At 40.2% G+C, this 16,433-nt stretch overlaps 1 protein-coding gene across 3 annotated transcripts in view; it reads right to left on the bottom strand.

The window, feature by feature from the left end:
• LOC126469962 (glycosaminoglycan xylosylkinase) overlaps positions 1 to 2,936 on the bottom strand; it is a 111,183-nt gene extending 108,247 nt beyond the window's left edge. Inside the window, exons 1-4 of one of the 3 annotated variants that reach the window (XM_050097379.1) lie at positions 2,919 to 2,936; positions 2,521 to 2,629; positions 2,293 to 2,424; positions 1,778 to 2,032 (exon numbers count right to left, since the gene is read on the bottom strand). In XM_050097379.1, the coding sequence (XP_049953336.1) occupies positions 1,778 to 2,032; positions 2,293 to 2,424; positions 2,521 to 2,529 (396 nt within the window). In that variant the 5' untranslated portion in view covers positions 2,530 to 2,629; positions 2,919 to 2,936. The other 2 variants (XM_050097377.1, XM_050097376.1) reach the window with 2 other exon arrangements.
• Between the last annotated feature and the right edge of the window lie 13,497 nt (positions 2,937 to 16,433).

The raw sequence follows: 16,433 nt of genomic DNA, 5'->3' as shown, positions 1-16,433 counted from the left end.
TTTTTTTCCTCTCCACCTGTCTGAAACTCAATGTGTCATCTTTCCAGTGAGTAGCAGACTATCCTTTTCATAATTATAGATGCAAAAGAAATATTGTAAGTGCTTTGTTCTCTTTCTGTTTGGACGTGTATCATGTCACACACCACATTACCATTATGTTATGGGTCAAAGATGACATTCAGTACTTGTATGTTGAGTTGAGTTGACTCGACCTCCCTGCCTTGGTCGTCATTTAGGTAAAATTTACATAGTTGAACCCCCGGTATTTTTCAATATTGCAATGACAGACAAACAGTCTTTACCACAGGTCAATTTGTTACCACCACCAGATTTTCTGCTTTCACATTCGTTAGCTTCAACAACTGACAACAAAATTGTCACCTTCCAACCAAACTTAGCCCACGGACTGTGTTACAAATCAGTCTACCACCAAAACCAAGATTCAAGGCAAGGGGTGTGGGGTTAATACATACCTTTAACTCCCATTTGGCAAAGGATATGAGAGAGAACAATATTTGGATTAACATCTTGTTCTTCATCAATGATATCTTAGTATATATATTTTTTCTCTCTTACTCTCTGATAGTTAATATGGGCAACAAAGAAGATATGCTGTATGATACATAAACAGTAAGTAAAACTCTTCTTCACAATTAGTCAAAACGTATTTTACTAGTCTCTGTGATACTTCTAAATGAAGCACAATGTGACATATTGTATGTGCAGTCCTGTCACTAGTTTTGAGTCTCCTGCAGTATCCCACCACTTAAAAGCACACTGCTCAAAATGCAAACTTCAAATAAATATTTATATCTTCAGTTCAAAGGTTAAATGGCAGACAATCTTGAGGTATGGGGTTCAATTCCCAGGCTCCTAGAAATTTTATTTCACACTTTTACTTCCTTCACCTCCAGCAATATTTGCTACAGTGAAACATGCCTAGGTCCAACAGCACTGGAGTCCACGTCAAACTACAGCTCCCCCCCCCCCCCACCTATAATTGGCTCCAGAGGTTAGAGGAAAGCAAGGGCGTGGCATACCACCTCCAACAGGACCATGTCTAGTAAATTTATTATTTATCATATGGCAATACAGACATATAAGAAAGAAACAGACAAATCACTAATATAACAAACATTAATAATTGCAAACAAACATCACTAATATAACAAAGTTAAAGGATTACAAACAAACATCAAGTCTATTAATATAATCTATCAACTCTGGAGCTGCGAGCAGGAAGTCGTTGGGGCTCCCATTATAGAGTCTTCTGGAACACTCTTCAACAGTGTGGCTGATGGTCTGATTTTCGCTGCAGTCACACTGAGGGGATGGTGTTTTACCCCATATCATATCTAGTAAAAAACTGTGGTGTTCAAACCAATCTTCAAGTCAATGACAGCACTACTTTACCTTGTCAGAAGCCTACAAAACTTTTTTTGTTTGTTTACTTAGAGGACAGAAGGCAATTACCATCCCCTTGTAAACTTTAGCCCCCAACAGGTCAGGATATTTAAGTATAAGTGACAGCATGTGTTATTTACGTTTTCTTTCAGTGGTAGAAGAGAGGTGGGGGCCAGTTTCATGGTAAACGTCCTGTTTGTCAATGGAGTGAGGTATACCTCAAATCCAGTGCATTATTGACTTGACAGCATAACAACTACTGTGGAGCTACAAAGGGAAATTAATGCACACACCATCAGAGTGGAAGTTATATATATATTATTATTAAAATACAAAATGGCAGAGCATATATTGTAGTAGGGAGTCTCATTACCTTGTCCACAACAGCCCACAAACTATTTGATGCTCTGATAGTTTGTTTCAAATCATTTAGCAGATTACTGAGTATTTCTTTGAACGAAAATGAAATCTGCAAATACTTCTTGTGCAACTTTGGGATTATTTCCTTAATTTCCTGTATAGCACTCTGGGTAGCATTTTTGTATGGCAACAGCCATGAGTCACGTTTAACATGTTTCTGTCGGTTTTTGTTATATAATGAGACATTCAAATTTCTGTCTGCTTTAACCTGTAATTTAAGATCACGAAACAATGTAATCAGTACAAACATCACGTGAAAAACATTTACAAACAGTGAAAATACTAAGAACAAGAATTACATGAACTTAGTGAAAGTGACAATTCTTGGGCCAAGATTCGCCATCAATCTGACAGCAATTATTTTTTTTATCCTATGAAGTGGAATATGGCAATTATTACAGCCAAAAAAACTAGCAATACACATTTGTTTGAATTCTACAGGCTAAAGTTTCGTTCATATAAACTAACCTGCTCTGTATTTGTAGGTGCAGAGCCTGAAGCTCTTTCGTCTACAATCACATACACGAAATAAAAGTTTGCTGATAACACTAGTAGTGAAAGAGCCGTCAAAAATGTAACCGCACAATATCTGCTAACTACCTGTAAATAATAATGCTTATTTATTTCTAGGAATACAAAAGCAAAACCAATTGTATTTCAGACCATGATAATTTAGTCTAGTAAGTGAATAACTACCAAAGCCATATCCACATCTGTTGAATCGCTAATTTACAAAATGTATTGGAGAACTAGTACGTGGTTCCACATGCGCCTAGCTTCTTAACAGCAAACATTTTCCGCATTACTGTAATGATAACATTCTTGATTGGTCGGTACTGGTCACCACATCCCTTATTCTCAAACAAAGTTACATACCTAAATCGATATGTTTCAGTCTTTGCATACTGGAAACATGAATCTATTAAGAAATGTTAGCGGACAGACACCTATGCGCTACGTTTGTTATGAGTGTGGTCCTTCTTTTTCAGATACATTACGTTCCGTTAACAGCACAACAATATGGGGAAAAAAAACTATGCGCAATTAACACGCTTGAATTTTATTGGTGCAAGCTGATTCAATGAGATACAGACCTACCCCTACGCGCATCACATCTGCGCACGCAACTTATACATCGCATTATATGCACCAGCACCACAGAGTATATAAAGTTATAAACAGTCTAAGTTTACTGTTGCGGCACTCCGTTTCCCTTTTGTTACCACATCGACAGGTGCGCGCCAAGCGGCCAGAAAGTGACACTTCTGAGTACTATATTGAATGAGTGCAATTACTTTCGTTTATATTGATTTGTAACACGGTTTATAATATAAGAGCTTGTCTTTCCCTTAAAAACTTACTAAAAATAGCACCACATTTGTCATTGTTTAGTGTCCTAACGACCGTGGGGGTTATGAAAAAGTACATTACAGGACAGTTTATTTACGACTTTCTTGTAACTTACAGCTATTTGCTGAAGAATGTCGTTTTTGTTTAACACCAAAAAACTGCTAGTAAGCACCAGAAGACCTAATCTTCTGCATAAAAACGTCGTATATCTACCCAACAACTCCAAGTTTTGTTCACTATATTAGCAGTCAAATCTGAGAATGTGGAACGTAGGAAACCTACATTATGTAACGTACGAAATAATCCACAACACCAATAACAAAGGAAAACCGCACATAAGTCATAAGCAATACAACTGTGTCCCAAAGGAAATGAAACCGATTCCACATTGCTGGTGAATCTGAGCCACATATGTGAATCCTCAACACATTCGCCTTTGAAATAAAAAGTAGTTACACTTATAAAAATATTTGTGTATCAAAAAGTTGAGTGAATAAGTGTAATATACATAAATGACCTCGTGGATGACATCGTAAGTTCACTGAGGCTTTTTACAGATGATGCTGTGGTGTATCGAGAGGTTGTGACAATGGAAAATTGTACTGAAATGCAAGAGGATCTGCAGTGAATTGACGCATGGTGCAGGGAATGGCAACTGAATCTCAATGTAGACAAGTGTAATGTGCTGCGAATGCATAGAAAGATAGATCCCTTATCATTTAGCTACAAAATAGCAGGTCAGCAACTGGAAGCAGTTAATTCCATGAATTATCTGGGAGTATGCATTAGGAGTGATTTAAGTTGATCGTCGGTAAAGCAGATGCCAGACTTAGATTCATTGGAAGAATCCTAAGGAAATGCAATCCGAAAACAAAGGAAGTAGGTTACAGTATGCTTGTTCGCCCACTGCTTGAATACTGCTCAGCAGTGTGGGATCCGTACCAGATAGGGTTGATAGAAGAGATAGAGAAGATACAACGGAGAGCAGCGCTCTTCGATACAGGATCATTTAGTAATCGCGAAAGTGTTACAGAGATGATAGATAAACTCCAGTGGAAGACTGCAGGAGAGACGCTCAGTAGCTCGGTATGGGCTTTTGTTAAAGTTTCGAGAACATACCTTCACGGAAGAGTCAAGCAGTATATTGCTTCCTCCTACGTATATCTCGCGAAGAGACCATGAGGATAAAATCAGAGAGATTAAGGCCCACACAGAAGCATACCGACAATCCTTCTTTCCACGAACAATACGAGACTGGAATAGAAGGGAGAACTGATAGAGGTACTCAACGTACCCTCCACCACACACCGTCAGGTGGCTTGCGGAGTATGGATGTAGATGTAGATGTAGAATGGGAAAATCATTAAACTCCATAAAAACTTTCTTTTACGTGTTAAGGAAAGAGTCGATCATAATAAGAACAGATAACAACAGAAATATATGCTTTCCATGCATGAGATAGGTATTCATATTCTCTTGCTGTCTGCAGAGCAAGTTGCAGTTATACACATATTCGACTGGACTTCTTCGTGAATAAGTTGTAGCTTAAGTCATTGAATCAGTGAGTTTCGGCTATTTCTACAGTTATTTGACAGTAATTCAAGTTGCTTGGTAATTTATTAATGCGTGGAACGCAAAAATACGGCAATTATTTCGTTGGTAATTCATGTTGCTTAGTAATTTACTAATGAATGAAATGCAAAAATATGACCATTATTTCGTTTATTACATAGAAAAGTAATTAAAAACAAACATTATGTGTACGACACATATGATTATCCACTTTCTCACCACTTGGCGCGCAAGTGTCACTCTAGCTTTCGAACAGTAAGAACTTACACACCAAAGAGTGTAGCGACTGTATGTATTAAAGTTTGGTTTAAATATACTCAATGGTGTGGACTAGGAGGTGTGGAGCTGCTGTTGTACAGAGCAGACGATTTACAGAGCCTGCTCACTATAGTGCTGCTGCCTTAGGGCTCTTCTCTGGGAGCTGTTACCATATTGGCACAATTGTCATATTTTGTGTTGTTCTGGTGCAATGTTGTGGTTTTTGCGCCTCATACATTCACATTTTTCCAACGAAGCGTTACCGCTTGCCTTAGAGCTCTTCTCTGGGAGTTGTTACCATATTGGCACAATTGTTGTGTTTTGTGTTGAGGCAATTGTGGAACTGAGGTTGTCATATCTGGAGTCGCCTTTGCAGTACCCATTTCTTTTCTTGCCATTACAGGGCATCTTCCTGCTCCTCAAAAATCATAGTGTATTTGCAAGCCAGGGCCCATTGCATTGCACAGATACCGGCGTTTGCCAAGGTTTAGGACTGGGTCTGATGAGGATATGTGCCGTTTAGTTATCGATATGCAAACCCAGTATTACCTAGTGTCCTATGGTGGCACCACAATACGTCTAACCCAGGCTGATCCAAGAATTGCGCCCGGCGGGCGCGCCCGCGCCCCGTGGGCGGAATGCAGTGTAGTATTGGCATAGGAGCGAGAGAGAGAGCTGAGGAGCGAGTGAGACCGCACAGCACTTCTCTGCGCTGGACTGCCCCGCGGTCAGATCCAACGTAAACAAAATAACAGAGGAAGCGCATCTCTGTAAAAGAGGTCCATGAACGGTAAAACAAGTAAACCATTTACTGTTAGGTAACAACTAGTGTTCGTGTGGCACAAAGCTACAGAAAACAATATCCTAAATAAGAATCGAAGAATAACTTAGTAGTTTTCTGACCCACAGGCTGATGCTATTAGTACTGCACATGCACACTCGTCATAGGTACCATAGGCATCTTCTGAAAAATATATGATTCTTAAATGAACTAGTCATAAATATTCAATTTTAGAAATAATTTTATGTAAGGGATATAGAGTCTCATTCTTACTGTTAATAATTACATGTAAATATTTTCTGTTGTACTTCATGCTACAGCTTTTTGTATCCCTTTTCACATTTTAGAAATCAGATGCTCAGTTTGCTATTCTGTACATAATAATTTTAACTGACCAAGTTTGAAAATTATTAAAAAATAAAATTAAGGTTATAAAGCTCTTTAATTCTTACAGTCAACATTGTTAAAGAAGACAATTAACATTTTACACGTTTTTGTTTTTCGAGGAAACGATTTTGTCTAGGTTTGGTAAACATTCCATGATACAGTTCTCCTCAAAGGATTAGTCAAATTTTTATAGCCAAGTAATGAACGGTTCTTAGTTTTAGCACGGTTTAAAAGAGAAAAAGCGCTCACAAATATACGTGGAACCAAACACTGAGAGAACTTTGGCCGCGTGCTTGTGCAAAAGATGATATTTCTCTCATGGAAGACAGTTGTATAAGTCATCCAGAGTTTTACACATAAGAAAGCGGTCCTTCAGGCGGATATCACACTGCAGGTCAATCAGCTCTAGTTGAAGCACTTGTGAGACGTCCTCTGCCCAAAGGGAAAATGGGCTAACAAATATACCTAAGGCCGGTTGAAGCTCACTTATCTCCAAAAATTTATTTTCAAACTGTTCTTGTCATTTGCAAATGATTTGAACATAATCTGAAGAATCCACATCTTCTTTAGTGGTTTGTAGTGCAGGAAAGTGTCCACAATTTTTCTCGCACAACTGTTTTTCCCACTAAATAAGTTTTTTTTTAAATGCTTCAATCGTCTGTACTAAATCAACAACAGAGTGATTTTCGCCCTGGAGTGAAATGTTCAAAGTATTTAAATGACAAGTAACGTCACTCAAAAAAGCCAAATTCGCCACCAGCTTAGGATCACAAAGTAATTCTTCTGGACGTCCTTTCATTTCCAAAAAAAGTATTTATTTCGCCCCTCACAGAGAAAAACCGATGAAGCACCTTTCCTCTGCTTAGCCATCTTACTTGGGCGTGGTAGGGAATGTCCGGGTATTCCGTTTCGATATCAGCCAGAGATTCTTTAAACTGGCAATGTGTGAGTCCATGCAATTGCAGATAATTAACCATTCGAAGACCTGTGTCCATAACATTTTTTATGTTGTCAATATTCCACAAAGTGCCTCCTGGTGTATCAGACAATGGGCTGCCGCGAATAAGGAACAGACAACTTCAGCCATTCTTGACCTGACGTAACTCAGAAATCCAATGTGTATCCCTCGTAGCGCAGGGGCTCCATCCGTTGTTACACTGGTCAGACATTCCCATTTTAAACCCACTGCCTCGAACACGTTTTCCACGGCTAGAAAAATATCCAAACCGTGATTGTGTCTTTTAATGGTACAAGGTAGAGAAATTCTTTTGTGACACGCAGATTGTCGTCGACACCTCGAATGAATATGACGAGCTGAGATATGTCCGCAACGTCTGCGGACGTCTCATCAAGAGCGAGAGAAAATGAAGTTTGCCGTTCTCTCCAGTAATTACTGCTCCATATCAGAGGACATATCTTCGACTCGGCGAGCAACAGTTTGAGGCGAAAGAGCTAGTTTTTCAAATTTTTCCGTGAGGTCTGTTGGACAAATACAAGCCGCCGAGTCAACCAGGCAATCCTTGATGAGATTCCCAGTCGAAAAGGGTTTCCATACTTTCACAATTCTCAGCGAGCATTTGCAACTTGCGCGCAAATTTTGCCCACCTGTTTGCTGCTCCTACCATGGCAAAAAAGAACATACAATTAATTTTATACAATCCTGTTTTTTAAAACACTTTTATCATTTTAACAATTAATTGCTTCATTCGTTGAAACTCAAATAAAAAACTAACAAAAAATATTGGTTTTAGGTGCGTTCTCCCCCTGTTCCTCTAAAAAGCGGCCTTAGATGCTAGCAAGGACAGCGAAATGTGGTCGTAAAATAATTTTGTATCTGTTAGAATATTTGCGTTTTAATTAGTTGAAAACATAGATCAAACTACAACATATGTTTTCCCATCCATAAAAACACAAATATGCAAAAACAAAGAATGACTCTTGATGACACTTTCCCGGCCGACAGAGCGTTTGTGACGGCTTTTCAGAAAGCGACAAAAAATAATACTCCCGAAACTTTTTCTTATGTCTGTGCGACGCGTTTTAATGCAACCCAGATATAAAAATTAACCGAAAACTAATGTTCCTTGTTGCTGACAATCTGATATTCGACAACTGGTACATTACTAAGTGAAATATCACATTATAAAATATAGTTTTATTTATCATCTTTATAAATACTGAAGAGTCATATGATAGGAAACACTTACTTCACTGTAATGCTGCTTGAAATTTTGTTTCAGATCTTCAAGCTTTGACTGGCGTTCCTCTTGGGGCAAATTTTCGAACTGATATTTGTGACAAGCATTAAAGTGCCGTTCAATCGAGTACTTTTTTAAATACATGAGGTTCCGATGACATACTAAACATTTGGCATGATTTTCGACAGCAGTACAAAGGAAATTAATTTCCCACTCGGGTTTCACTAGAGTGGACGCGCCGCTGCTCTTTCATTTTGTCTGCTGCTTTTGACCATCCATCTGGATCCACAGTAGCCTTACATCTGTTGACTAACGGCTCTGTGTCGCTTTTGACTTCTGTTCGTGCAGCGGCCTGTCGTCCTTACGAAGCGCCCGTACAGCTTCATGGCGAGGCTCGGCGGGCGGTCCGCACAGCCAGCTGAGCGACATGGTTCGGGCACTGCGACAACACGAATTCGCCCGGGGCGCTGGCCACAGGCGATCGCGGGCGCTGGCGCCCCAGGGGTACAGTTTGGACGAGGTTGGAATAACCGATAGCATGGCTTCGTCGTGTTCGTCTCGGGAATCCACAAGCACAGTTTGTTGCATCACTCACGAGACTGCACGCTATCTGAACAGGGAGACAGAGACAACAGACATCACTGACAAGCCGAGTTTGGCGTTGGTACAAGAGGACGAGGACAATTTGAAGGATGAGGATAGACTGGTGACCGATGAAAGCGAGAAGGATACAGGAAAAACGAAAAGGATTGTGAGGGGAATAATAGTCAGTGTGCTGACTGTTAACTCATTTTCCGTCCTGAGAAACGAGGAAGCAGATGGAAAGTTTAAATACAGGTAGCAAAACGGAAAAAGGAGTGGGTACCACTAACAATAGCCTATCTGACATAGGGGATCGCTTTTCTGATCAATGAATTGCAGGGAGTTTTGAAAGGGCGACTTATGTAGGCCTACCACTCCATCTTACTCTTGTTTTTACCATACACCAGCCTTTTACACACTGCTTTGCCCACATACATGTATGACACGTATGTTTTAGACATTTCCTCTGCCCTGCTCTCTCTGTCCATCTCCTCCTCCCCTTTCTCTCTCTGAACACCTCTGCCTCCCCGCACTGTACATCTCCTCCTCCCCGTCTCTCTGTCCATCCCCTCCTACCCCTCTCTATTATCCATCTTCTCTTCCTCCTCCCTCTACCCACCTCCTCCTCCCCACTCTCCTCCTGCCTCCTATCTCTGTTCCTCCCCTGCTTCTTCCCTCTCTGTGTCCATCCCCTCCTGACACATCCCCACTGTTACCATCGCCTCCTGATCCTTCTATCAGTACATCTCATCCTCTGTCCATTACAAACATCCCCCAGCCATGCTTTCTTGCATATAAAGCCTAAGGGCCTATATAAAGCCTAAAGCAAAGGGCCTATGACAATACAGACTGATAAAGCAGATCGATACTGCTGCCACAACACGTCCTTCATGCAGGGAAACCATCAAGTCAGAGGCTCGAAAAATGCTCTACTGCCACTGCAAAGCAGATCGACCAGGCAGACCAATAGTACTGAAACACTACATGCAGCAATATTCTAAAAGAGGACAGACAGGCGTAGTGTAGCCATTCTCCTTAGTAGATCTGTTAAAATTTCTAAGTGTTCTGCCAATAAAACGCATTCTTTGGTTAGCCATCCCCACAACATTTTCTATGAGTTCCTTCCAGTTTAAGTTGTTTGCAATCCTAATACCTAGGTATTTAGTGGAATTTACGGCTTTTAGATTACACAGATTTATCATGTAACCGAAGTTTAACGGATTTCTTTTAGTAGTCATGTGGATGACCTCACACTTTTCGTTAGTTAGGGTCAATTGCCAATTTTCGCACTATATAGATATATTTTCTAAATCGTTATGCAATTTGTTTTGATCTTCTGATGACTTTGTTAGTAGATAAACGACAGCGTCATCTGCAGATAACCTAAGACGACTGCTCAGATTGTCTTCCAAATCGTTTATATAGATAGGGAACAGCAAAGGGCCTATAACAATACCCTGTAAAATGCCAGAAATCACTTCCGTTTTATTTGATGACTTTCCATCAGTTACTACGAACTGTAACCTCTCCAAGAGGAAATCAGGAATCCAGTCACATAACTAAGGCGATATTCCATAAGCACGCAATTTCACTACAAACCACTTGCATTGTGCAGTGTCAAAAGCCTTCCGGAAATCCAGAAATACGGTATCAATCTAAAATCCCTTGTCGATAGCATTCAACACTTCATGCGAGTAAAGAGATAATTGCGTTTCACAACAATGTTTTCTAAATCCATGTTGACTGTATGTCAATAGACCGTTTTCTTCGAGGTAATTAATAATGTTTGAACACAATATAAGTTCCATAATCCTGCTACATATTGACATTAATGATATGGTCCTGTAATTTAGTGGATTACTCCTACTACCTTTCTAGAATATTGGTGTGACCTGTGCAACTTTCCAGTCTTTGGGTACAGATCTTTTATAGAGCAAATAGTTGTATATGATTGTTAAGTATTGAGCCAGTTCATCAGCATACTCTGAAAGGAACCTAATTGGTAAACAGTCTTTACCATTAGACTTGCTTTTATTGAGTGATTCAAGTTGCTTCACTACTCTGAGGTCATTTATTTCTACGTTACTCACGTTGGCAGCTGTTCTTGATTCGAATTCTGGAATATTTACTTTGTCTTCTTTCGTGAAGGCATTTCGGAAGACTGTATTTAGTAGCTCTGCTTTGGCAGCACTGTCTTCAAAAATATCTGCATTGCTGTTGTGCAGAGAAGGAATAGATTGTGTCTTGTCACTAGCATACTTCACATACACGCAGAATCTCATTGGATTTTCTACCAGGTTCCTAGACCGAGTTTCGTTGCGGAAACTATTATAAGCATCATGCATTGAAGTCCACGCTAAATTTAAAGCCTCTGTTAAAGATCACCAATCTTGGGGATTTTGCATATGTTTAAATTTGGCACGTTTGTTTCGTTGTTTCTGCATTGGTGTTCTGACCCATTTTGTGTACCAAAGAGGATCAGCTCCATCATTTACTCATTTATTTGGAATAAACCTCTTTAGTTGCTGCCGATACTATTTCTTCGAGTTCAACCCACATCTGGTCTATACCTATATTGTTAATTTGGAAGTAATGGAGATTGTCTCTTAGGAAGGTGTCGAGTGAATTTTTATATGCTTTTCTGAAAAATATATATTTCGTTTATTTTTCAGGATTTGGGGGTTACAATATCCAATCTCACTACAACAACCCTGTGATCACAAATCCCTGTATCCATTATTAATTCAGGATTATTTGTTGCTAAGAGGTCGAGTGTGTTTTCACAACCGTTTACTATTCGAGTGGACGCATCAATTAATTGCTCAAAATAATTTACAGAGGATGCGTCTAGCACAATTTTGGATGATGTTTTGTTCATACCTCCACTTTTAAACATGTACTTTCGCCAACATATCGAGGTTAAATTAGTTACCATCAACTATAATCACATGAGTAAGGTGAAAATATAATAATTTAAAAAATAAGAAAACTTCACATAGTTGAGAGGGTATGAAAAAATGTGTGTGCTGTATCTGTTACATTAGCCCTTTTTAGATGCTTTTTGTAAATGTCCTTGGATTAAATATTTCATTCATATCCCTGTATATCATTGAGTCTAATGTTGTTCCTAGCTAGGTATACATGCCAAATGCTGGAACGTGTTCAATTTCAATTTTTGACTTGAGCATATCTGCTCTAAATTTTAACCCTGTCCTTTTCCAATGTAACGTTATGGTTTCTTAATATTTTCTTCTGATGAAGACATCCTTAGAGGTGTCATAACCTAGGTCAGTGTACCATACAGTCATTTGCTACTGGTTGGCTGTGTGATTCCTATGTTAATATATACATACATAAGGTTTACTGGTTGGAGACATTTATGTGCTTTTTACCTTTGGAAATAAATTGTTTTCTAGACTATCGAGAAAATCATAGGCTGTGTTTCCAATACAGAAACTGAATCAGTTTACTCATAAACCAAGGTAAATTATCAAGAAATGCTATGTGTCTGTACCTACTGTCTTCATCAGTGATTTCGTAAGTGGGTGGTATGGCAATGAAAATATCTCATACCACTACATTTTGACCATCAATTGCTGTTTCCTGAATATTTTGCTTAAGTAAGTGGACTGCTCCTGTACAGTTCGAGAATCACTAAGCAGGACATCGCCACTGAACTCATATGAGTACATTGCCATGAATGAAATACATTATCCAAGGACATTTACTAAAAGCACCAAAAAAGGAGAAATGTAACAGATACATCACATGCATTTTTTCATACCACTCAACATGTGAAATTATATTTTTTTTCTAAATTGTTATATTTTCATTTAGAAGGCTTTCAAATTAATCTGGTATTGGAGTAAAATACACTGAGTTAAAAGAAATAAGTACACTACTGACCATTAAAATTGCTGCACCACGAAGATAACGTGCTACAGACGCGAAATTTAACTGACAGGAAGAAGATGCTGTGATATGTAAATGATTAGCTTTTGAGAGCATTCACACATGGTTGTCGCCAGTGGCGACACCTACAACGTGCTGACATGAGGAAAGTTTCCAACCGATTTCTCATACACAAACAGCAGTTGACCGGCGTTGCTTGGTGAAACCTTGTTGTGATGCCTCGTGTAAGGAGGAGAAATGGGCACCATCACGTTTCCGACTTTGATAAAGGTCGGATTGTAGCTTATCGCGATTGCGGTTTATCGTATCGCGACATTGCTGCTCGCGTTGGTCGAGATCCAATGACTGTTAGCAGAATGTGGAATCGGTGGCTTCAGGAGGGTAATACGCAACGCCGTGATGGATCCCAATGTCCTCCTATCACTAGCAGTCGAGATGACAGGCATCTTATCCGCATGGCTGTAACGGGTCGATCAGCCATGTCTCGATCACTGAGTCAACAGAGGGGGACGTTTGCAGCGGCATGGACTATCAGCTCGAAGACCATGGCTGCGATTACCCTTGACACTGCATCACAGACAGTAATGCCTGCGACGGTGTACTCAACGACAAACCTGGGTGCACGAATGGCAAAACGTCATTTTTTCGGATGAATCCAGGTTCTGTTTACAGCTTCATGATGGTCGCATCCGTGTCTGGCGACATTGCAGTGAACGCACATTGGAAGTGTGCATTCGTCATCGACATACTGGCGTATCACCCAGCGTGACGGTATGGGATGCCGTTGGTTACACGTCTCGGTCACTTCTTGTTCGCACTGACGGCACTTTGAACAGTGGACGTTACATTTCAGATGTGTTACGACCCGTGGCCCTACCCTTCATTCGATCCCTGCGAAACACTACATTTCAGCACGATAATGCACGACCGCATGTTGTAGGTCCTGTACAGACCTTTCTGGACGCGGAATATGTTCGACTACTGTCCTGGCAAGCACATTCTCCAGATCTCTCACCAATTGAAATCGTCTGGTCATTGGTGGCCGAGCAACTGGCTTGTCACAATACGCCAGTCACTACTCTTGATGAACTGTGGGGTCATGTTGAAGCTGCATGGGCAGCTGTACCTGTACACGCCATCCAACCACTGTTTGACTCAATGCCCAGGCGTATCAAAGCCGTTATTACGGCCAGAGGTGGTTGTTCTGGGTACTGATTTCTCAGGATCTATGCACCCAAATTGCGTGAAAATGTAATCACATGTCAGTTCTAGTATAATATATTTGTCCAATGAATACCCATTTATCATCTGCATTTCTTCTTGGTGTAGCAATTGTAATTGCCAGTAGTGCATATTCATCTTACCAGTTATCTGAGTTCACTAGAAATGGTTTGTGCTTTTCAAATGCCACAAGATATTTTAAACAGATATTTTACTGATGTAATATTGCGCTAAACAGAATAAGCAAATTATCTAGCTATAAGCATTTCCACCCCCCCATGAACCATGGATCTTGCTGTTGGTGGGGAGGCTTGCCTGCCTCAGCGATACAGATAGCCGTACTGTAGGTACAACCACAACGGAGGGGTATCTGTTGAGAGGCCAGACAAACATGTGGTTCCTGAAGAGGGGCAGCAGCCTTTTCAGTAGTTGCAAGGGCAACAGTCTGGATGATTGACTGATCTGGCCTTGTAACAATAACCAAAACGGCCTTGCTGTGCTGGTACTGCAAACGGCTGAAAGCAAGGGGAAACTACGGCTGTAATTTTTCCCAAGGGCATGCAGCTTTACTGTATGATTAAATGATGATGGCGTCCTCTTGGGTAAAATATTCCGGAGGTAAAATAGTCCCCCATTCGGATCTCCGGGCGGGGACTACTCAAGAGGATGTCATTATCAGGAGAAATAAAACTGGCGTTCTACAGATCGGAGAGTGGAATGTCAGATCCCTTAATCGGGCAGGTAGGTTAGAAAATTTAAAAACGGAAATGGATAGGTTAAAGTTAGATATAGTGCGAATTAGTGAAGTTCGGTGGCAGGAGGGACAAGACTTCTGGTCAGGTGACTACAGGGTTATAAACACAAAGTCAAATAGGGGTAATGCAGGAGTAGCTTTAATAATGAATAAGAAAATAGGAATGCGGGTAAGCTACTACAAACAGCATAGTGAGCGCATTATTGTGGCCAAGATGGATACGAAGCCCACACCTACTACAGTAGTACAAGTTTATATGCCAACTAGCTCTGCAGATGACGAAGAAATTGAAGATATGTATGATGAAATAAAAGAAATTATTCAGATAGTGAAGGGAGACGAAAATTTAGTAGTCATGGGTGACTGGAATTCGAGTGTAGGAAAAGGGAGAGAAGGAAACGTAGTAGGTTAATATGTATTGGGGCTAAGAAATGAAAGAGGAAGCCGCCTGGTAGAATTTTGCACAGAGCACAACTTAATCATAGCTAACACTTGGTTTAAGAATCATGATAGAAGGTTGTATACATGGAAGATCCCTGGAGATACTAAAAGGTATCAGGTAGATTATATAATGGTAAGACAGAGATTTAGGAACCAGGTTTTAAATTGTAAGACATTTCTAGGTGCAGATGTGGACTCTGACCACAATCTATTGGTTACGAACTGTAGATTAAAACTGAAGAAACTGCAAAAAGGTGGGAATTTAAGGAGATGGGACCTGGATAAACTGACTAAATCGGAGGTTGTACAGAGTTTCAGGGAGAGCGTAAGGGAACAATTCACAGGAATGAAAGAAATAAATAGAGTAGAAGAAGAATGGGTAGCTTTGAGGGAGGAAGTAGTGAAGGCAGCAGAGGATCAAGTAGTAAAAAGACGGGGGCTAATAGAAATCCTTGGGTAACAGAAGAAATATTGAATTTAATTGATGAAAGGAGAAAATTTAACATGCAGTAAATGAAGCAGGCAAAAAGGAATACAAACGTCTCAAAAATGAGATCAACAGGAAGTGCAAAATGGCTAAGCAGGGATGGCTAGAGGACAAATGTAAGGATGTAGAGGCTTATCTCACTAGGGGTAAGATAGATACAGCCTACAGGAAAATTAAAGAGACCTTTGGAGAAAAGATTACCACTTGTATGAACATCAAGAGCTCAGATGGCAACCCAGTTCTCAGCAAAGAAGGGAAAGCAGAAAGGTGGAAGGAGTATATAGTGGGTCTATACAAGGGCGATGTACTTGAGGACAATATTATGGAAATGGAAGAGGATGTAGATGAAGATGAAATGGGAGATATGATACTGCGTGAAGAGTTTGACAGAGCACTGAAAGACCTGAGTCGAAACAAGGCCCCCGGAGTAGACAACATTCCATTGGAACTACTGACAGCCTTGGGAGAGCCAGTCCTGACAAAACTCTACCATCTGGTGAGCAAGATGTATGAAACAGGCGAAATAGCCTCAGACTTCAAGAAGAATATAATAATTCCAATCCCAATGAAAGCAGGTGTTGACAGATGTGAAAATTACCGAACAATCTGTTTAATAAACCACAGCTACAAAATAAACAGTTCAAATGGCTCTGAGCACCATGGGAC

This window comes from Schistocerca serialis, chromosome 3, assembly GCF_023864345.2.
Source record: "Schistocerca serialis cubense isolate TAMUIC-IGC-003099 chromosome 3, iqSchSeri2.2, whole genome shotgun sequence".
NCBI lineage: Eukaryota > Metazoa > Arthropoda > Insecta > Orthoptera > Acrididae > Schistocerca > Schistocerca serialis.
This window is presented reverse-complemented; position numbering and strand designations above follow the sequence as displayed.